At 44.9% G+C, this 23226-nt stretch overlaps 1 protein-coding gene across 1 annotated transcript in view; it reads right to left on the reverse strand.

Annotated features, from left to right (window-relative positions):
* Lipc (lipase C, hepatic type) overlaps nt 1–19515 on the reverse strand; it is a 79916-nt gene extending 60401 nt beyond the window's left edge. Inside the window, exons 1-2 of the mRNA XM_069995319.1 lie at nt 19438–19515; nt 17765–17891 (exon numbers count right to left, since the gene is read on the reverse strand). Coding sequence (XP_069851420.1) covers nt 17765–17849 — 85 coding nt within the window. The 5' untranslated portion in view covers nt 17850–17891; nt 19438–19515. The remainder of the gene's footprint in view (nt 1–17764; nt 17892–19437) is intronic.
* Between the last annotated feature and the right edge of the window lie 3711 nt (nt 19516–23226).

Below are 23226 nucleotides of genomic sequence, written 5' to 3' on the forward strand. Positions count from 1 at the left end.
AATTTTATTCTTCCTCCAAGAAGCCCAGCACAGAATATATGAGCACAATTTTTCTTCGACAATTGTCCTGTCTCTATAGAATAAAACACCCAAACAGGTGCTTATTTACTTTATTTTTAAAGCTCTCCAGTTACTGAGGATAGCAAGGAAGCAAGGATTTTTTTTGACTATATAATTTTTGTTATTATTCCAGCTCATGAAAATGTATTTTTTTAATCCTCTAGCTATCTGTGTTCTTGATCAGAACAAGTATAAACTGCTTTGCTTCACCCCTGAAATTTAGAAACTCTGTGTGTGTGTGTGTGTGTGTGTGTGTGTGTGTGTGTGTGTGTGTGTGTGTGTGTGTGTGTGTGTGTGTGTGTGTGTGTGTGTGTATGTGTGTGTGTATACTGAGGCTTGAACTTAGGACCTGGGTGATGTCCTTTAGCTTTTTCATTCAAGGCTAATGTGCTACCACTTAAGCCATAGCTCTTCTTCCAGCTTTTTCATGGTTAATTGGAGATTAGAATTTCATGGACTTTCCGGCCCAGGCTGCTTTTGAACTTTGATCCTCAGATCTCAGCCTCCTGAGTAGCTAGGATTACAGGCATGAAGCACTCATGATTGGCAGGTAATTGTTTCTCAACACTGGAAGAATACTTCTGATTTTGTTGTTGTTGCTATGTAGTTATAATTGGGACAACTAAAGAGACAACAGACAAATTTATTATTGTTAACATTTTCTTTGTACCTTTCCTTAAGTCTAGACCTGTGGGCCAGCAATCTAGGGTTTGACACATGTGGCCCACCATCTGTTTTTATGAATAAAGTTTTATTAGAACACAGCTATGTCAATTTGTGTATCCATTCTCTAAAATTGTGTTGAGTAGTTACAATAGAGACTTCATGTCCTATAAAGGGGGAAAAAAAATCTCTTCAGTGTAGCCCTTTGTAGACAATGCTGACTCTCCCCTTATGCAGTCGACAAAGCAATCCAATCTAACCTTGATTTGTAGTGTTTCAATTTCCACGTGTAAGTACAACTACTGCAGCTGCTACTGAGCTGTTGATATGTTGTTACTGGGCATGGAGTTAGAAAACATCTCCATCAATTGTTTCCAGTCCACGGGACAGTAAGTATAGAAACCATAAGAATCGAGGTAAGAGGAAGCCTCAGTATTAATATCACTTGGAGCTGTTTTGTAAATGTCTATATCTGGAACCTTCTTTGGCTTACTGAACCAAGAACTTTTGAACCAGCAACCTGTGACAGAATAAGATCGTCGGGGGTTTGGATGCCCTGTAAAATTGGAGACCAATTGATTGGAATTATTCAGCTCCTGCCTCAGTTTCTACCCATTGCTCCTCCAGGAAGCTCCTTTTGAGTCTCAGTTCTGGCCCAGACAACAAACTTCATGCCTTCATCTTATAAGCTGGGGGCAATTTTGTCGCTAAAGTGCCAAGGGTCACCCCAGATTGTTACTCTGGTGATCTTAGACTGAAAACAGACTGGCTTCTCTTGTCATGGAATAAATATATTCCAGAACCTTAGAGCTCTCTCCTTGAGAGATGGGGGGGGGGAAGGGGTTCCAGAGTTGGGGGCGGGGGAAGCAAAAGAGTTGGCCTCTCACCACCAGACAAATGAAATAGAATAAAAATATCTCCAAGGGAAGACACACAGCCAAGATTCATTCTTCCTAGCAACCCGCCTGGATTATAAAGCCACATTTATCTTTCAAAGTAAATAGCAATCAGTCTCAAGGAGCAAGGAGACTTTCAAATAATGGCTAACATGTCGATATTGACAGTGACCCATAAATCTCAATTTCTTCGGGAGAGAATGTTGGGTGGCGTTTTTGTTTTGTGTTTTTCTGTTCCAAGGCATCAGATGAGAAAGGAGAGAACTAGAAACTTCTGCGCTGGGTACTGTGGCTCTGCTGAGGGCTTCCTTGAAAACAGAACCCAATGGCCATGCAGCCCACTTCATTGATAGCGGCCAACATGCTTCATAACTTGTCTCGTGTTCAGATGAGGAACTTGACCGCTGAGACGCAGGGCAGCTGAGCGTGGGCTTCAGGGAGAAGGGCTTTTGAGAAGGGGCTCTAGCAAGGGTCCCCCTTACCCCACCCCAGCACAGGTAATTGTCCTTTCTCTCCTGAGTTCTAGCCTGCCAACATTCCTGCTCCTTTTGAACATCTCTACCAAACACTGCCCATCAGCCACGCCCTCTTCTGAGGTGTCTTTCTGGAGCTTTCTCACCAGGCCTTGGCTAGTCCCAAGCCTGGCCTCTGTCCTTCATTTCCCTGTTCTCTGTTTCCCCCATTTCCCACTCATCCCCTGTTCTGCCATTTGACAAAGACAAACATTTATTTTGGGTTTGCCCTGGACACTGCTGCTCAGATTTTTTTTTATGGATATTCTCTCATTAAAACCCTAATTAATTGTGTGACTTTGTGTTGGTTGTGTGTTCTCTCTCTCTCTCTGTCTCTCTGTCTCTGTCTCTGTCTCTCTCTCTCTCTCTTTCTCTCTCTCTCATGGTACTAGGGTTTGAACTCAGGGTCTTGTACTTGCTCAGCTTGTTTACTCAGCAGGAGCTCTAGCACCTAAGTCACACTTTCAGTGTAGGTTTTGGTTGGTTAATTAGAGATGGAATCTGGAAGACTTTTCTGCCCAGATTGACTTTGAACCTTGATCCTTCAGATCTCAGCTTCCTGAGTTGCTAAATTATAGGAGTAAATCACTAAGGCCCAGCTTGTCTGTCTGTCTTTCTTTCTTTCTTCCTTCCTTTCTGTCCTTTCTTTCTTTCTCCTTTCTTTCTTTCTTTCTTTCTTTCTTTCTTTCTTTCTTTCTTTCTTTCTTTCTTTCTTTCTTTCTTTCTTTTCTTTCTTCCTTCCTTCCTTCCTTCCTTCCTTTCTTCTTCCTCTCTCTTTTTAAGGTGCTGGGGATCAAACCCAGGTGCATGCTAAATACTCAACCATTGTGCTACACCTGAGCCCTTCTCACTTCTCAAATAGGAATAGTCAGGGGATAGAGTGGAAAGTTCCTGGGAAAACACTTAGCTAGGTCTGGCAAGGGGTGATCTGCTTGCCTCAGTAGGGCTGGGTCAGTCAGCATTCTCTATATTTCCAAGCTTGAGCACTCTGGCTAGATTTGGTCACCTCCCCCAGAGAGATGCCATATTTTTTGTTACCTTATTCTCCTCAGCCATGAGCACAGGTCTGACATAGAGTAGACACTTAGTAAATAGGTATGAGATTGGGAAGGAAGAAAGATGGCAAGGCTGGGCACAGTGGCTCATGCCTGTAATCCTAGCAACTCAGGAGGCTGAGCTCTGAGGATCATAATTCAAAGCCAGCCTGGGTAGGAAAGTCTGTGAGACTCTAATCTCCAATTAACCACTAGAAAACCGGAAGTGGGACTGTGGCTTAAAGTGGTAGAGCACTAGCTTTGAACATAAAAGCTCAAGGGCAGTGTCTAGGCCCTGAGTTCAAACCTTGTGACTGACAAGAAAAAAAACTAAGAAAATGCACGGGAATATCTGAGCAAAGAGCTGTAAGCAATTCCTGCCCCTAGCTAAGAAGCAAGCTGGAAGAATATTGAAGAGGAGCTGTCCTTCAATGAGGAAAGATGGCAGAAGGGAAGAACACAATGATTTACTTAGACACACAGCCATTTGGTGATAGTTTGGCCTATAGCTAAGTCATGGCTGAGTCTGACAGTGTGAGCAGTGTCTGACATCTCATTAGGATCTGTTGTAAAAGATGATTACCAGAACAGGAAACAGACTCTCGGGAAAGCCAACTGTAGCCACCCTTGGTTGGTCCTAATTTACAGTCCTGGTAGTTAGAGCCTCTTGCCTGTACCTAGCCCACCCTTGCCCCTGGGTTCATTGCCTGTTGCTTCTAGAGCTAAGCTAGAGCTACATTTCTCTCTCCCTTTTCTTTCTCCTCCTGGGGGAAGGGCTTGGAGAATAGCCCATGAGCATGAAGTGGTAGAGTGGTGTGAGAGGTTGGGTATGGTGGTCCCCAATTGCAATCCTAACTATATAGGAGATGTAAGAAGGAGGGCCTGGATTCGATTCCTCAGCGCCACATAAGCAAAAAGAAAAAAGCCAGAAGTGGCGCTGTGGCTCAAGTGGTAGAGTGCTAGCCTTGAGCTGAAGAGCTGAGGGACAGCGCCCAGGCCCAGAGTTCAGGCCCCATGACCAGACCCCCCCCCCCAAAAAAAAAAAAGAAAAGAAAGAAGAAGGAAGGAGAAAGAAGTAAAAAGACTATATGAGGAAGAAAGAAAAGGAGGAAGAAGAGAAGGAAAGAGAAAGACAAAAGGAGGAAAGAAGGAGAAAGACAGGAAGGGAAGAAGGCTGGGTACAGGCTACTCAGGAAGCTGAGATCTGAGGATCACAGTTGAAAGCTAGCTCTGGCAGGAAAGTCTGTGAGACTCTTATCTTTAATTAGCCACCAGAATACTGGAAGTAGAGTTGTGGCTCAAAATGGTAAAGTACTAGCTTTGAGTGACAAATTTCAGGGACAGTGCTCAGGCCCTGAGTTCAAGACCCACAACTGACAAAGGGAAAAAAGAAAAAAAGTAAAGGAGGGAAGGGGGAAAAGGAAGGGAGGGAAGGGAAGGGAGAGGGGGGGCTATAGTGGGTGCTGTCTGTCAGCTTCTGAACAAATGAGGGGCTCTGGTGTGCTTGAGCACCCTAATTCTCAAGGTGTAGCTTCTGGGTCCCCCAGGTTGGCATCACCTGGCCACATACCTTAGGTGTGCAGGATACTGTAGCCCACTCCAAATCTCTTCAAAACAAAACAAAACATAATATTTTCTAGAACTTTCCAGGTGGTTCACAAATGCATTAAAGCTTGAGAAGCTCTGCTCAGAAAATCATCCTTGGAAGCCCGGGGAAGCTTTAAACTCCCCATTAAGCTAGTAAAGCATGGTGGGAAATGCATTCAGAGAAAGCACAACAGTGGTGCATCCCCTGACTTCGCTCATCAGGATGGGCTTTCCTGGCACCATGGAAACCCAAAGGATCCAGCATCACTTCTGGAAGATTCGTAGTGGGCACAAAGCCAGCTTTTCTCAGGTACTCTGCATGCATTTTGCAGAGGTGGAGGGGGCAGAGGAGAGAGAAGAGGGGGGGAAGTTTGTGATTTAGCCAGCATCTCAGGACTAGGTCATAGACTCAAAGTAAGAACCCAACTTCATAGTTGTTTCTGTGAAGGGAAATAGATTCAGACCTGTGCTGGTATTCTTGTTACTTTTGAAATGCTTGTTCTGATTTCTAGTAAGGGGGGTGGGTAATAGAATGTGCTGGTGGAAATGACTTAGAATTTTTATCTGCTTTATTTATTTGGTTGGCATTGATTGTTTACTTACTCTTCTGCTGCTTTTACTGAGGCTTGAACTCAGGGCCTTGGACTCTGTCCCTTAGCTTTGTTGCTCAAGGTTTGGTGCTCTACCCCTTGAGTCACAGCTCCACTTCTGGCTTTGTGTGTGTGTGTGACTGTGTTTGATTTTTTTTTCTTTTTGTTAGTCATGGGGCTTGAACTTAAGGCCTGAGTACTGTCCCTCCACTATTTTTGCTCAAGGCTGGTGCTCTACCACCTGTGATTTTCTGGTGGTTAATTGGAGATAGGAGTCTCACGGACTTTCCTGCCTAGGCTGGCTTTGAACTGTGATTCTCAGATCTCAGACTCCTGAGTAGCTAGGATTATAGGCAGGAGCCACCAGTGCCCAACTTCGTGTTTGTTTTTTTTTTTTTAAACTTAATTTTGGTGGTATTGAGGTTTGAGCTCAGGGCTTGGTGTTGGCTAGGCAAGCACTTTACCACTTGAGCCACACTCCCAGCTCTTTTAAAACAAATTTTGTTGGTTTGAAATATGTCTTCAATTAAAGTGTCATTGTTGTATTGAGATTGACTTTGGACGAAGATCCTCCTCATCTGAGTAGCTGAGATTACATGTGTGACTACCACACCCAGCTTGTTGGTTGAGATGAAGTCTGACTTTTTGCCAGAGCCAAACTTGAACTTGTATGTATCCTGATCACCACACAAATATGGCTTTTACGACCAGCAATGAGTGGTTGCAGAATGTTTCAGCCTCTTATCTTATTACTGGGACAGCCCAATGGTGGCTCTATTACTCACATCGTGGAGAATGACTAACCAATGGCTAGTCCCTGAGTAACTTGTCCAAGGCTACTTGTCAGTATAGTGATGCTGCTGGGACTTAGATTTAAGTCTTTAGACACTAGACTGGCTCTCTTTTGTCCTCCCAGGTCTCCCTCAGGACTCCATATTATTATTATTATTATTGTTATTTTGTCAGTTATAGGACTTGAACTCAGGGCCTAGGCACTGTCCCTGAGCTTCTTTTGCTCGAGGTTAGCACTCTACCGCTTTGAACCACAGCTCTACTTCTGGTTTTCTGGATAAGAGTCTTGTGGCCTTTCTACTACACACTGGCTTTGGACTGCGATCCTCAGATCTCAGCCTCCTGAGTAGCTAGGATTACAGGCGTGAGCCACCAGTACCCAGCTAGGACTTCACATTGTGTTTCTATCTAGCCAGGAGTCCCTGGCAAGTACAGGTCCCTAAAGTGTGGAGTCTGTCCTTCTAGTCCCAGCTCTGCCCTTGGATGCCAGCCATCACTACACCCTCCTTTTGGGCTCAGCAGGGGAAGAGGAAGGGGGGGATAGGCTGGGGACAGCTGGCCTTGGGCCATTTGTCTTTGGCAGAGACTGGGTGAGCCTAGGTAACGGCTTGGCTGGACACAGAACACAAGCCTGTATGGGAAAAGACCTCTTAAAGCAGGGATGGCTTGTTTTAAGTTCATGGTATACAACATTCCAGAAAGATGCAGGAGTGAGGTCGGGGGGGGGGCGGTGAGAGAGGATCATTTATTCGCCATCAAAGTAGCTATTTTCCAGACATTTCGGGCTGGGGCTGCCCACAAGCTCTGATGTCAGGGTCCACTCTCCCTCCCCCGTCCAGCATCCAGCTGGCTTCTGCAAGCTTCAGCTGGCCCTTGCTTTCTATACACACCCATTCCTCCTCCCCAGCCAAGCCCCCTGTTTGGGCCTAGGGTAACCTGCGCCCTCATTCCCATGTTGTGCCTATTTACAACTCTGAAGCCCTCCAACAGAGCAGTAGTGATAGGTTTGCGGAGTTCACAGTATGTAGCCTCTGTGCTTAATCCAGAATCTGAGACAGAGTAGGACCTTGAAAAGTGGTTGATAGCCAAGTGCTGGTGGCTCACGCCTGTACTTTTAACAACTCAGGAGGCTGAGATCTGAGGATCCTGGTTCGAAGCCAGCCCAGGGAAGGAAAGTCCTTGAGATTCTTCTCTTCGATGAACCACCCCAAGAGCTGGAAGTAGAGCTGTGGCTCCAAGTGGTAGAGTGCTAGTCTTGAGTGAAAAAGCTCAGGAAACAGGACCAAGGCCCTGAGTTCAAGTACCAAGACACACACACACACACACACACACACACACACATTTCCTATTGGGTAAGCCAGTCTGCTGTCTTCTGTTCTGCTACCAGTGCACTACTGCAAAAGGCTGTGGAGCTATGTTGATGTCTAGCGCAAAACCTGAGTTCTGCTCTGGAGTATGGATTTTCCCCATTGCCTTGGTCATTTGTTCTCACCCACAGGTGGGGTGGGTACTGGATCTCCACCCGCCTTTCCTGAGTGCCTTCTTGAAGTTGGTGCTTCAGGGTCTCCCATCCTGATGGTTAGATCAACCCCAGAAAGGCGGCCCCACTGGAGGGCGCAAGGGCGGTGGCTGAGGCAGCGCCTAGCAACAGGAAGGTGACTTCATGGTGGAAATATTCCAAGCCCCGCCTGAGTCACAGGCAGGAAGCAGATGTTCATGAAAAAGAAAGCACGCAGGTGTTCTGCGGGTTAACACTGAGCCACAGGGAAGCCGAGAGAGTTCATCTCAGTTTATATGATAAGCAATCCTGAACTGGCCACTGGTGGCTCATGCCTGTCATCCTAGCCGCTCAGGAAGTTGAGATCCTGAGGCTCACAGTTTAAAAAAAAAATCTTCAGAGTAAACAGCCAAAAGCAGGGATGGAGGGGTGGTTCCAGTAGGAGAGCAACAACTGAGCAAGCAAACTGAGCAAGAGCGAGGCCCTGAATTCAAACCATGGAAAGGCGAAACAACACAAAAGACAATCCTGAACCTTAAGCACCCTGGGATGAAGGGATTGTAAAATGTCCAGGTGTGACATCACATGGTTGCTCATTCTTTTTGGGGCACCACTGTTTCTGGCTAGATAATGAAGGCCATAATGGAGCCTGCAATGGGAGGGGAATTAGGACTTTTGCCTCTTTTACTTGATTAAGGTGACCACAAACATCTAGTTAGAAGAAATCGTGTCTAGGCTAGGTGTAAGTGGCTCCTGCCTGTAATCCCAGCTACTCAGGAGGCTGAGATTTGAGGATCAAGGCTAGAAGCTAGCCCAGGCAGGAAAATCCATGAGACTCTTATCCCTAGTTAACTATCAAAACAGCCTAGAAACTGAGGTATGGTTCTAGTGGTAGAGTGTTAGCCTTGAGCCAAAGAAGCTCAGGGTCAGTGCCCAGGCCCTGAGTTCAAGCCCCAGTGCTGCCCTCTTAAAAAAAAAAAGTAGCCACGCACAAAGAATCTCAGAGCACATCCCAGGTCCCTGGCACTGACATGCACAATGGAACATCTCTGCAGGTTGCCCAAGTGGCCTGTGGGAAGGGTAATTTGTACCCCTGGACATCAGATTGTGGAGAACCCCAGAGACCCAAGCAGCTTTCCCTTATCTTGTCACTGTGTAGACAAGTCTGCCCTTAAGCAGAACCAGAAACAAGATTTCCCTGATGTGCAGGAAACAGGTAGATTTCCAGGCTCACAGACCTGGCTGTGAATTTTGCCTGGATGTTACCAGCCGAGTGATTGATTTAAAGGCAAGTTGCTTCATTACTCTGAGCTACAATGCCCCCGCCTATAAACCAGCCCTAATAATACCTATCTCCTAGGGTGAATTCATGGACCAAAGTGAAATAAATAGACCCAGCACTTTGGCACATTTAAAAGTTCCTAAAAACAATAGTTGCTATTCTGTACATTTCCAATTACTCTAGTAAGCAAAGTGAGCATTCTCTTTGTGTGTGTGTGTGTGTGTGTGTGTGTGTGTGCACGCACGCGCACACACACACACGCACCAGTACTGGAGCTTGAACTCAGGGCCTAGGCCTTGTTTCTTGTTTCTAAGCATCATTTTGCTCAAGGTTAGCATTCTACCATTTGAGCCACAGTTCTACTTCTGTTTTTTTTTTTTTTTGGGGGGGGGGAGGAGGGGTGCCAGGCAAGGAAGAGTAGTGGCTTGAATTGTTCTTACTGGAGTTCTGGAAAAAGAACTCCTCTAGGCAGTTACGTCATTTGGAGTTCAGTTATGGTACCAGGACTTTTATCTCAAATGAGTAAAACTTGCCAGGAGCTGGTGATTCATACCTGTAATCCTACCCACTCAGGAGGCTGAGATCTGAGGACTGAGGCTCGAAGCCAGTCCAGAAAGACAAATCCTAGAAACTCTTATCTCCAATTAACCAACAAAAACCAGAAGGAGAGGTGTGGCTCAAGTGATACAGCACCAGCTTTGATCAAAAAGCAAAATGAGAGCCCAAAAGCCCTGAGTTCAAGCCCCAAGAGTGACACAAAATACAAATAGAGGGCTGGGAAGATGGCTCAGTGGTAGAGTGCTTGTCTTGCTGCATGAGGCCCTGGGTTTGATTCCTCAGCACAACATAAGCAGAAAAAGCTGGAAGTGACGCTGTGGCTCAAATGATAGAGTGCTAGCCTTGAGCTGAAGAGCTGAGGGACAGCGCCCAGGCCCAGAGTTCAGGGCCCACGATCGACCAAAAAAAAAAAAAAAAAGTTAGATCTCCACTCCTCCATTTTACCAGTAAAGCAGATCTACTACTCCATTAAGCAGATGTTGAATTTCTAAATAGTTCTCTTTTCAGATGGAAGATTCCATGTATTCTTGCCTATGTAGGGGTTCGAATCCCTATGACTTAGCATATGGAACAGAAATGAGTAAGAACACTCCAAAGATTTGCCCAAGGCTGGGGCCTTCTCCGGAGGAACAGTGTGTTTGGGACTCCAGGGCCAGGTGATGTGGAAAATCTCCGATTGCTTAGCCCTACCCTATTAAGGAGTAGCCAGGATTTCAGCCAGGCTCAGAGATAAGGCACTCAACCCAGCCAGGAAAGGCAGCCAGCCAACAATCTCTCCCCCTGTGAGTCATCCAAGTGGCCAATCTGGCTTCTGGAGTAACAGCCATGCAATGCCCCCCTCTCCCCTTCAAGGCTTTCAATGCCCTTTCCCCTGATCATTCCTTTTTGATGATCCCCTCAAACCTTCAGGCCCTACTGTACTATACCAAAACCTCACGGAGTCCCATGAGGTTGTCAAGTCTTCCAGTCAAGGCTAGGGATATTCTTCCTTTAAGACCCAACTCAAATATCCTCTCTTGTATAACTTCTCCTTAGCATGCTGACTGCTATTTGCTTCCAGATTCTTGCTTTGCTCTATGTATAATGTTGTTTCCACATATCATGTTGTATTGGATTTATGTTGTGTCAAATTAATCACACTCACACACACACACACACACACACACACACACACACACACACACACACACACACACACCTCTACAGGGGGCTGGAGTTTCTATTGGGTGGAAAATCCTAGATGAATGGGACTGTGTTTTTGTACTGACTATAGGCCAGGCACACAGTGGGTAATTAAAGAAGGCTGACATTTCCTGCTGTTGATCTTGTTCAATTTCAGTATAAAGCAGTGATATTTTTTTTTTTCTGGAAACTTTTCCTAGTCACAGAAAGGCCAGTCCTTGTCATCTGAGACTAAATTGGCCCTACCCAGCTCTGTAATGCCCAGCTCATGGGAAAAGAATGTTCTAGATCAAATTTTTCAGAGCTGCCAAGTGGTATTTCAGTAGATGGTTAATTAGCTAAGTGCAATGACTAGTTTTCCCGGTCATTGTAAGAGCATCTCAGCTTGAGACTTTTTCTTTGAGACCCTCTTTTTTTAATTTATGTTTTTCAACATGCTGCTGTTTTGTTTTGGTGGAAAATGTTTTCATGAATCTCTTGGGTTAAAACTATTACTTGGAGCCAGCTCTAGTAACTCACAGCTATAATCATAGCTATCCTCAGGAGGCTGAGATCTAAGGATTGTGGTTGGAAGTCAGCCCAGGCAGTAATGTCTGTGAGGCTTACTTCAATTAACCACCAAAAAGCCAGATCTGTAGAGCTATGGCTCAAGCCACAGTGCTAGTCTTATGCAAAACAACTCAGAGACAGCTCCCAGGCTCTGAGTTCAAGCCCCAGGACCAGCACACACATATGTATTTTACTTAGGTTATAACTACTGCTGTGGGAGGGCAATACTAGAAGCAATAGATGTTGATTCCCAGCCCTTCACTCCAGAGTTACAAATGAAGGCAGAATATCCATTACATTGAAAATGAACTATATAACTTGAGGAAATAGAGGAAGGGTGATATTGATCAAGAAGGATTATACTCATAACCTGACTCATGGAACTGTAACCCTTTTGTACAGTTACACCACCACCACCACCACCACCACCACCACCACCACCATCATCATCATCATCATCATCATCATCATCATCATCATCATCATCATCATCATCGTTGTCATCAAAGGAAAGGAATGAAGGAAAGTAGGGAGGGAGGAGGAAAAGGAAGGAAGGGAGGCAAGCAAGCAGATTTGTTTTGGAGGCTCAAATTGCTTCTGTGAGAAATGTTCCAGCCCAGAAATTAGGAGGCCTGGGTTTAAGTTATTAAACCATTTTTTTAAATTGGATTTCAGTGGTTCCCTAGCCCAACAATGCCCATAAAACTTCTGACAATTTATAGATCTACCCCAGACCCACTGAGGTAGCAATTCTGCAGGTGAATCCCAGAATTTAAGTGTGCAAATGATGCACATTTAACCTTCATCTTGAACCCTTCATCTTGAAGTTATCTTTAAATGATTTATTAAAGCAAACATACCAGATAGATGCATTGCAAAAAAAAAATGGTATAGAATTGGGAAGAGAAAATTCAGATAGAAGTTTAGCTGAAGAACATTTCCGTACATTTTTCTCCCAGTACCTTTTCCCCTCTGTGACGTGTATTTTCTTTCACACATTTGTGATCGTAAGACACATGCACTGTTATTTTCTTACATAATGTGGGGGCGGATGTAGCATTTAGTGTGGCCACCTCCTTATTTTCATGACAGATGGTTGTCAATTTCCCCACTGGGATAGCTGTGCCCATTGGTTCCCACAGGTCCTGAATATCAACCCCAGATATGATATGGACATGAAAGATGGAGGCCTCTGCTTCTACCAGTTGGAGTCTCTTCCAACTTTTTCCTGCTCACTCTCCAACCCCTCCCCCCCATCCCTACTGAGAGGGAAAAAAATCAAAACTATCAGGAAAACAAAGTTTAACACAGAGAGAGAGAGAGAGAGAGAGAGAGAGAGAGAGAGAGAGAGAGAGAGAGAGAGAGAGAGAGAGAGAGAGAGAATTAGCTAACAGCCTCTAGAAACTCTCCCAAGCCCAAATCCCTCTCTTGAAGAAGCAAAGATGTCACTTCGCCCCCTCGTGGTCATATCCAACAACTGCACCTTCTCTAGAGCAGCCAAGCGGACCCTGAGGTCCTCACAATGTGTCAAAGGCTGGAATTTTGTCTCCTTCAGCCCAAGCTCAGAGGCTGTGTGTGAATCCCTTACAGATACTTTCAAGACTAAATTCTGTCCCATTGTCTAGTTCTCCCACTGGGGCTGAAATCTCACTGTGGCTCCCATGGTCCCTTTGGCCAGGCAGGGGGCAAGGGTGGGGGTCAGATGTCCTAGCCTAGCTCTGTGCGGTCATTTCTCCTATTGGGCTAGATTCCAGTTCTCAGCTAAGAAAACCCCACCATAAAATAGACCCTTCTTGGAACTGGTTCCAAGCCAACTCCCTAGCTGGGAGAAATGAGGTTAGGCATGCCTGGAGTCTAGGTCAGAGCTGCTCATTTCACCTTGGATAGTGATACTGGAACTCTTTTTTTTTTTTAATCTGGTCAGCCCAGTGTGCTGTCCAGGCCTAAACCAGGCCAGCTCCTCTCTGACCTCTGTCCTTGCTGAGCAGCGTGTGAGCCCCCAGCCTGCCACCACTGTGGCACTGAGACAGCTGGTGTGGAAATAGGGCACTGGGAGGGGAGGGAGAGAGAGTGCTGACCGAGACGCTGTATGCCAGGCTTGCTTTTGGCTGGGGCTCACACTTGGCGAAGTGGGTTTTCAGGTCAGTTTTCAGGCCCTTGCGCCTTCAACCATCGGCTCTACAGACTCTCTTTGTACAAATGGTTTGTTTAATTCTGGGCTCAGAATGCAAGCATGTGGGTCAAAGTTCTTGGGGTCCCTGTGAAGGGCAGGTAGGTTAGGGGGCAGAGGTGTATCCTCTGGCTTTCTCTCTAGGGTGACCCCAGCCTGCATACACACTTAGGGGGTTCCAGATTCACTAGGCACAGGTAGAAATTCTGGCAGGGGTAGGGAAATCTGCAGAGTAAAGAGTATTTTACAAGAACATGGGGCGGGGGGGGGGGGTGATTGCTGTCTTGCACTTCTGGATGGTGAGTTCCTTCCTTGGACCCTCACATGAATATTAGTCATGTGACAAGGGAGGCCTGAGAGGAATTAGCAGACCCTCCCTCCCCCTGTAGCAAACACAGACATAGGCACTAATCTGTGTCTGGCTGAGCCTGTGAGCTTGTGGGCAGAGGGAAAATCTGAATGACCAGGGCAAGGCCTCTTGTCCCATGGCTCTCTTGGTATGACCAAAGCCACAACGAATCTGACTCTTCTCCTCTTGCAGTGCTGGGGATGAAACTCAGGGCCTGGTGTATGCTTTCTACCATGGGGCCACATCCCCAGTCCCAGGACTAAGTCTAATTGCAATGAATGAGAGCCTCCCTAAACAAAATGGTCCCAAAACTCTTTTTGCATTTTTAAATATACTGTGGGTGCATTCACACTTGTGTGTGTGTGTGTGTGTGTGTGTGTGTGTGTGTGTGTGTGTGTGTGTGTGTGCATATGTACTGGTACTGGGGCTTGAACAAGGTCTGGACACTGTCCCTTGGCTTTTTCATGCAAGGCTGGTGCTCTGCTACTTAACAGTCATCAACGACAATTCTAGACTACTTCTTTTAAATCTTATTAATGGCAATTTATTTCCTAATGGACTCACCAGTGTACAAATGTGCCATTTGTATTAGGCAAATCAATGTTTTGCCTCCACCTCGCCCAATGGCTGGATGATCCATCAGGCCATTGTCTTCCTGGGAAAATAACTACTGTCTGCCCTGAAAACTGGCAAGAAGAGGCCCATTATCCTCCAGAGAGAATTTATATTAGAATTGAAAGTTGGTCTGCCTGCCATTGTCTCAATTCTGAAGAATATCAGGATTTATGAAAGCTCCTCCTAGCCAAATATAGCTTTGGGTCTAAGTTCTAAACAGCTCCTGTGGTTACTTCAGTTGAGTATTATTAATATATATGTAAACTTCAAATTATCATATTTTTATTAGTTATTGTTTAGTATGCATCATATTCTCTATTGGCATCTATATTCTCTATTCTCTATTAATTGAAACAACCACCTTTCCCCCAATCTGGGAACCAGTGGTTCACACTTATAATCTTAATTATTCAGGAGACTGCGATCTGAGGACTGTGGTTCAAAGCCAGCTCAGGGAGAAAAACCATTATGACAGTTAGCTCCAATTAACCAGCAAAAAAAAAAATCTGCAAGTGAGGCTATGGCTCCAGTGGTAGAGTGCCAGCCTTGAGTGAAAAAGCCAAGCCAGAACATATGACCCTGAGTTCAAGTACCAGTACTGGCACACACACACCACCACCACCACCACCACCACCACACACAAAATATTCTGGGAGATGGGGCTCAGGGGAAAGAGTCTTTGAGGAAGTTCTTCCTGGTGTTCAGTAAGTGACACTTTGTGGAGGCTCTCCTGGAACTTCTAGGGACTCGCCAGCAACCCTGGCCCCTCCTACTACGTACCAGAAGGAAATCATTGGATTCTAGCATCACAACCAAAACCTTGTCCTGGCGCCTTCTCCACCTGTACACAAGAGGGGCTTATGGCTTTGGAGAAAGAGTCATCAATGCTCTTTTTGCAAGAAGAGGAAATGTCTTCCTGCCTCTGCTCCTCTTCTTTAAGGAACCTGGTAGTAGTCACAACCACTTCCTTCCGCACTTGGGTAAACTAGGACCCAGGAAAATGGCAAGATAGGGAAATTTTTTGAGAAAGATCTAGACAGTATCTATACACCCAGGGGTAGCCATTTTCCTCTTCAATATCTTTCTTGGCATGGCTGGCTTCTAAGTCCCAAGACTGGTTGCACAAACAGTAGCGTAGTGGATGGCAGTGTGATGCTTTTCCCCAGTGGCCTGCTCTGGCAATGACAATGAATGAGCTCCGACCACTGAATGAAACAGTGCCTTCGACTCTCAGAAACACAAGGCTCAATGAAAGAAACACGGGTGCAGGAGAGCACTTAGCATCTTCCCACTGCTGGAAAGCCCTCCCTCACCCCCCAATGGACCGAAGGATATATGTTAAGGATCAAGGAGTACATAGTGGAAGCTTTGGGGCTTTCTGAAAATTCTTTGAGGACTTACAGGCTCTTTTCTAGACCAATGTCGTAAGTCAATAAAAGCAAACAAACAGCCAAGAGGTGGTGGTTCACTCCTGAAATCTTACTTACTACTTAGGAGTCTGAGATGTGATCTGGAGGATCAAGGTTCAAAGCGAACCTGAGCAGAGAAGTCTGTGAGACTCCATCTCCAATCAACCAGCAAAAAGTTGGTGTAGAGGTGTGGCTCAAGTGGTAGTGTACCTGACTAGCTAGCCATATGAGCAAGTAGGAGGCCCTGAGTTCAAATACTGATTTAAACAAACAAACAAAGCCAAATAGAACATTCTAAGCTGATATGCAGGAAAGACCATTTAGCTAAACCATTGAATCCAAGGATTAAAAATCACCAGCAATGTACTTTTGTGGCTCTAAATTATTATGAAATAGTCATTTGGGGGGTATGCTTTTAAAACTGAGATGATGAACATGAAGAAAAATCATTCCTAATTATTTGGTTTATACAATGCTCAGTGAGAGGAAGAGGTAATACTACTAAATACTACTAAAAACATATTATAAAAATAATACCTGGTCTGGGAACATGGCTTAGTGGTAGAGTGCTTGCCTAGCATGCATGAAACCCTGGGTTCGATTCCTCAGTACCAAATAACAGAAAAGGCCAGAAATGGTGCTGTGGCTCAAGTGGTAGAGTGCTAGCCTTGAGCAAAAGAAACTCAAGGACAATGACCAAGCCCTGAGTTCAAGCCCCAGGACTGGCAAAATAATAATAATAACAACATTAATAATACCTAAGAGCAAAAGAACAGGCATTTGTCTTAAAAGGGAAAAGCATTTCTGGATTTTTTCAGGTACATTTGCCATTAATGAATTCCCCATTCTCAAGGAACTTGGAATTCCCTTTAAGCTTAATCTTTGAGGAAAGAAAAAAATCCAAGCCTTTACCATAGTGTGATTCATTCTTGATTATAGCCACCACATAAATAATCTTAAGTTTGATTTTAACAAAATGTGAGTGTGTGACAGTCCAAGGGCTTTAACCCAGGGCATGGGCCTGTCCTTAAACTTCCTTTGCTCAAGGCTAGTTTTCTGGAGCCATAGCTCCAAAGTTTGATCACATTTTTTAGTTAACTTCCTATCAGTCATTTATTGATGGAAGGCACCATTCATCCGGTAACTTAAACTCCACTTTCTTATTCAGACTTGTAGATCCATCTTTAGCCTTACATCTAGCTTATGAAATTACAGACAAAACAGGCGGACTACTGGCTGATTCTTTAGTCTCAGAACAAACTTTGGCAACACAGTAAAGACTCAGAAACATACAATAAGCCAGGCACCTTTCACTCACATCTGTAATCCTAGCTGAGATCTGAGGATCGAGGCTCAAAGTCAGTCCAGGGAAGGAAAGTCCATGAGACTATTACCAATTAGCTACCAGAAGACCAGAAGTGGCTCTGTGGCTTGAGTGGTAGAGCACTAGCCTTGAGTACAAAAAGGCTTAGGGACAGAACCTAGAACCTGAGTTCAAGCCCCAGGGCTGGAAAAAGCAAACGAAACAAACAAACAAAAAAGAAACCCAGATAATAATAGCTCAACATGGTTAGAAACAGGACTTGTGAATTTCTCTTTCCTTGAAGAGAGCCAAGCAATCCAACAACCCAACAATCCACGCATGTTGGGCTCCCTGGTGGCAATACTTAGATGCCAAATGACCAGCTAGGCCAGATCTTTCAGATCACTCCTCGTGGAAGAAGTCTTGGCAAGGTCGCTTTCCCAAAACAGATCCTCAAGAGACTTGGCTGCTGCTAACTGCAGACACTTTTCAAATATGTCTACACTCAGAGTGTAGACAGAGTGTAAAGTTCCATTCCTGTGTAAAGTTCCATTCCTGTTTATGAAGCATGATGTGTCCCTTGTGATCCGTGATTTGTTTCCAGAATCATTAGGTTTGCTGTAAAAGAAATTCTGACACTATCACCCACCCCTGCCCAGGGATCCTTTGGGACCCACATCTAAAACCCCTAATTGAAGAAAAGGTGGGGTCTTACCTGATGCCAGGATCTGCCCATGAATACTTGATTGAATAGAGATGCATAACGCCAAGAAAATGGAGGCACGTAGAGGATTCCCCATGTCTCGTGTTTCACACGGGATCCCAAGTCTTCTTGCTGATTTCTGGAGCCCAAAAGACCAGAATTCCTATTGGTACTTTTTTTTAGGGAAGGTTGCCTATTAATTATTAACTTTTTCAACATGTTTTCAACATGTTTAGAGACTTTCTTTGAATCTACCAACTCCAGATCTAACTATATCTAATACCTTCAAGATTGAATGAAAAGTGGTTCCTTTTTTAATTAATGGAGTGTTATGCTTTGCCAAGAAAATACCTTGTTCTATATTATGTGTATACACACATATTTTGGGCCAAAGGTATGGCCCCAAATGAATCAATTTTAAAGTGAACACGTTGTTCTTGGAATTTATATCAAAGGTCAGAGGAAGAAGGCTTTTGCATTGTTCGAGTCCTCTTTGATAGCCCTGCAAAGGGGACATGGGCTCATGCATGGATGTGATATTTCAAATCACAGGCTAAGCCCAAAGGGAAGAAGAAGGTCTAATATAACTAAGAGTCTCAGTGGAAAGCCAGGTGCTGGTGGCTCATACCTGTAATTTTAGCTACTCAAGAGGCTGAGATCTGAGGATTGCAGTTCAAAGCCAGCCCAGGTAAGAAAATCTGTGAGGCTGGGAAGGTGGTTTAGTGGTAGAGTGCTTGCCTAGTATGCATGAAGCCCTGAGTTTGATTCCTCAGTACCACATAAACAGAAAAAACTGGAAGTGATGTTGTGGCTCAAGTGGTAGAGCACCCGCGTTCAGTCAAAGAGCCAAAAAAAACTCAGGAACAGCATCCAGGCCCTGAGTTCAAGTCCCATGACTAGCAACAACAACAACAAAAAAAGGAGTCTCAATGGGTCTACTTTCTGCTGAATTCAGCAAAAATGACTGATGCCTGTGGCATGACCAAGCAAACTGAGACCTCTCTTTTATACAACTAAAAGGGGCAGGAAATTCTTCACCTTAGAGTAAGAAGGAGCTGGGAGAGAAACAAAGATGGGTTCCACGGAGTGGTTCTCAGAGTAAACATGGCACTTTACTCCTCTGGGTTAATGAATACACAGCTGAGTAGCAGAGCAAGAATTGAGAACACTCAGTCAAAACAGCTAAGTGTAGCTGGGCACCAGTGGCTCACGCCTGTAATCCTAGATACTCAGGAGGCTGAGATCTGAGGTTCACAGTTCAAAGCCAACCCGGGCAGGACAGTCTGTGAGACTCTTATCTTCAATAAACTACCAGAAAACCGGAAGTGGCGCGGTGGCTCAAGTGGTAGAGTACTAGACTTGAGCTGAAGAGCTAAGGGACAGTGCCCTGGTCCAGAGTTCAAGCCCCATGACCAACAAAAATGAACAAACAAACAAACAAACACCGGCTAGGTGTACAACTCTGACAATAGCTCTTAGCTCTTTAATGTTATTTAAACCTTATTTAGGTCTTCATTCAGCTATGTAGACTGAATCAATCTAGGCTATACATAAATGAGCAGTACATACTTCATAAGGATAAAGAGGGGGAAAACAATCCCAGAAAAAAGTGAAGTTCGAGAATGAAGCAGTTTTCTATACAGAATCAAACATCTCACTTCCTACAGAGAACAAAGATGCTTTACCTGACAAAGGCTGCTGCTGTTGGTTTTCACAGAAGAGTGATCAAAATAATACCCATTGGAAGCTAGGAGTCGGTGGCTCACGCCTGTAATCCCAGCGACTCAGGAGACTGAGATCTGAGGATTGTGGTTTTGAAGCCAGTCCAGGCAGGAAAACTGAGGAGACTCTTATCTTCAATTAGCTACCAAAAAAAAAAAAGTCAGAAGTGGAGATGTGATTCAAGTGGAAAAGTCCTAGCCTTGAGCACAAAAAAACCCAGGGTCAGCACCTTGACCTTGAGTAGGAAGAAAACAAAAACAAAAAAAACTGAGCAAGAGTGTAAGGGCCCTGAGTTCAAGCCCTAGTACTAGTCATCGGGGGCAGGGTGGCGGAAGAATTATATAGCAAGCCAATAAAGAATTTAGAGCTCTTCCTTTAATCATTTTTAGGTTTTCTAGTGTGGGTTTATGGGATCATTGGGAAAATAAAGCACTAACAACAAAACCGCCAAGTTCTTGAAGTCGTATCAAGTCTTTGTGTGTGTGTGTGAGTGTGTCTAGATATTGTGGAAGCAATAATTCACTTTATAATTTCAGCAGTCCCAATAAAATGCCTTTCCTCCCTCGATGACTCAGGGAAGTAGAAAGAAGGACAGATTTCTGTCGGTGCTGAGTAATCAGATAGTCAGTGAACACTGCTGGCTTCCCACAGGATGCCCAGGGCCTTCTTGAATTTGTGAGTGTTGACTCAGCCTGCATCCGCCAGCCCTGTGGGATAGAGGTTGGAGACAATAAGTAGCGCGTACTCTGGGTTTCTTAGAGGCCATTGGGGTCAGATCCGACTGACTGCTGTACACCAAAGGCAATGTGGGGAAGGAAGTGGAGCCCACGGCTATAGGAAAGCAGAAATGAATTTGCTCTTTAAGGGAGCTCATTTCAATTTCAGGAAGAATCATTGGCTGTAGATTCCTCTGTTCAGAGGCAACCTAAGGCCGAGCGGGTTCCTGAACTACCAAAAAATTAAATTAAATTAAATTAAAATTAAAAACCCAACTCTCCCACCCCAAAAAGATTTTTTTTTTTTTGCATTATTGTGGTTTGGACTGAGAGCCTTCTCTTTGCTAGGCAAGGTGCTCTACCACTTAATCCACGCTGCCAACCCTCGTTTGCTTTCATTATTTTTTTTGAATAGGGTGTCATAGGTATGCTGGGCTGACTTGGATTGTTATCCTCCTGTTATGCCTCCCATGTAGCTGGAATGAAAGGGGGCAGCTTTTGTTATTTGAGTTGGAATCTCACTTCAAGCTGTCCTTGGACCTTGATCCTCCTAATCTGCACCTCCTGAGTAACAGGAATTACAGGAGTGAGCCACTATACCCTCCCACCCCAAGAGATCAATTTTTTTTTATAAAGGTACATGTATGACTGACAGTGAGAAATAAAATGAATACATACAGAATGAATAATGAGGACACAAGGAAGGGTGTTATAACTCGTTCAAAGGAAAAGTCGGAGAGCCCACAAATTGAGATTGATAAAGGAATGTCGACAAGGGTGTGCAGATGGAGGCAAAATTAACTTCTTCTATCTGAGGCACCGGAGTTATGGTCTGGCAACTCCTAGGACTGACTAGACATTTGCAATTTAGGTTGCTATTAGTTATCTACCAGCTCCAGAGTTGTAGAAGGCTGCCAGGGGAATGAATGCTAGGATCAGATAACCTAGGGAGATGGCGCTGGAAGGAGACAGCTCATTGTTTGCCACTGAAACACAAAATTTCTCCCCGTAGTTCCTATTGTTAAGACATGATAAGGAAGTATTTAACTGCAGAATGCTAATGTTAGCAGTGTGATGCTTCTACCAGAAGAACAGCTGTCTCTTTCTATGTCTTTGTTGGTTTTTGTTGTTGTTGTCTTGGTTTTTTGAGTAGAAACTTTGTCTCTAGATTTCCAAGCTGGCCTGGCTCCTCCTTTTTATTTTATTTTATTTTTGAGCTCCATCAAACAGGCAGATGATTTCACTCTTGCTCAGCTTTGCGTCCTTAGGACAGGTGTTTTTCTGCTTGAGTCACACCTCTATCCTTATTTTATGCTGGTTACTAGGAGATGGAGTCTTTGGACTAGGCTGGGCTGGCCTTGAACCTCAATCTGCCATATTACAGCCTCCTGGGTGGCAAGGTTTGTAAGCATGAGCCACCCACATGAGGCTATTTAATCTTTTGTCTCAGTTTCCTCAGTCGAAATAAAGGGAAGTATGAGTCTTCGTCTCAATTTTGTGTGTGTGTGTGTGTATGTGTGTGTGTGTGTGTGCGCGCGCTCGCATGCACATAGATTCAATCAGAAAAATAAACCCTATGAATTGGCTTGCTACCCCAATAATGAGGTGGAAAAGTACTTGCAGACTTCTGTGTTTCCTGCTCTTGATTTTAAATTTAGCTGTGTAAAAGTTCATTACATATGCATGCCTGTATAGACAATAAAACACCTTCACCCCTAATATTTGTGTTTTCTCTTCTTCCTCTTTTACTCCTCCTCCTCCTCTTCCTCCTCCTCCTCCTCCTCCTCCTCCTCCTCCTGTACTGGAGTTTGAACTCAATTTCATACTTGCTAGGTGGGTGCTTTACCACTTGAGCCATGTCTCCAGCCCTTTTTGCTTTGGGGAGAAGAAGCTGCTACTTCCCATCAAGTTGTTTTGTTTCAGATGAGGACCTTCAGAGAAGACTACCAGGAACCTGTTTAAACCAGCCAAAGCTGCCCAGCCCATCTCTAGGTGACCTTGAGTAAAATCTTTGTTATAATGGGGACTTCCTTGCCCTTCAGATGTCGCCATCTTCCATTTTAAAGTAAGCGGCGTGTGCAGAGATGTGATCTCAGATCGCGCATTGCTACGACGGCAGCACTTCCTTCACTCTGTGTGTGTGTGTGTGTGTGTGTGTGTGTGTGTGTGTGTAGTGTGTGGTGTGTGTGTGTGTGTGTGTGTGTGTGTGTGTGTGTGTGTGTGTGTACTGGGGCTTAACTCAGGGCCTGAGCTCTGTCCCTGAATTTTTGTGCTCAAAGTTAGCACTCTAGTACTTGAGTCACAGCTCTACTTGTGGCTTATTTTTGCTGATTAATTGGAGATAAGAGTCTCCTGGACTTCCCTGCCCAGGCTGGCTTTGAACCACCCTTCTCAGCCTCCTGAGTAGATAGGAGTACAGGTGTGAGCCACCACCCAGGCAAGGGCTTTTGGAGAGATGTGGAGGGATTGTTGAAGTCTCACCTTCTGTGATTCATGGGCTTCTGCCAGGGAGAACAAACATGAGTGGACTTTGTCACAGAAATAATCCCCTTGCATTTTGGAGTGTGGGTCAGAGGCAGCTGAGCTCAGATGACCTGCAGGTGAGCCAATGGCTTGTACTGTTGGAGACCCCGCTAATAAAGCCTGAGTGTTTGGTGATTAACCCCAGGGATTAATAGGATGTGAAGTGTACATTATGCATCTGTCAGATTCCCTTCTCTGGTCCCTTTGTCCTTCAATTCCATATCTGGCTGTGTTTAGACCTTGACCTGTCCTCAAGTGATCCCTGCTCTACTAGGGAAATCTCTGGAATCTCTGTTGTGGCTTGCTTTTCTCTCTACAGGTGTATAGGTGCCATCCAGTACACAAGAAAAACAAAGGCCTGAGCCTTGAGCATAACCATTTTCTGATTTTGTCATTTCCTTCCCTCCCTCCCTCCTCCCTCCCTCCCTCTTTCCCTCCCTCCCTCTCTCCCTCCCTCCCTCCTCCCTCCCTCCCTCTCTCCCTCCTTCCCCCTCTCCCTTCCTCCCTCCCTCT

The sequence above is a fragment of the Dipodomys merriami genome, unplaced genomic scaffold, assembly GCF_024711535.1.
Source record: "Dipodomys merriami isolate MVZ:Mamm:240054 unplaced genomic scaffold, mDipMer1.0.p SCAF_48, whole genome shotgun sequence".
Taxonomy (NCBI): domain Eukaryota; kingdom Metazoa; phylum Chordata; class Mammalia; order Rodentia; family Heteromyidae; genus Dipodomys; species Dipodomys merriami.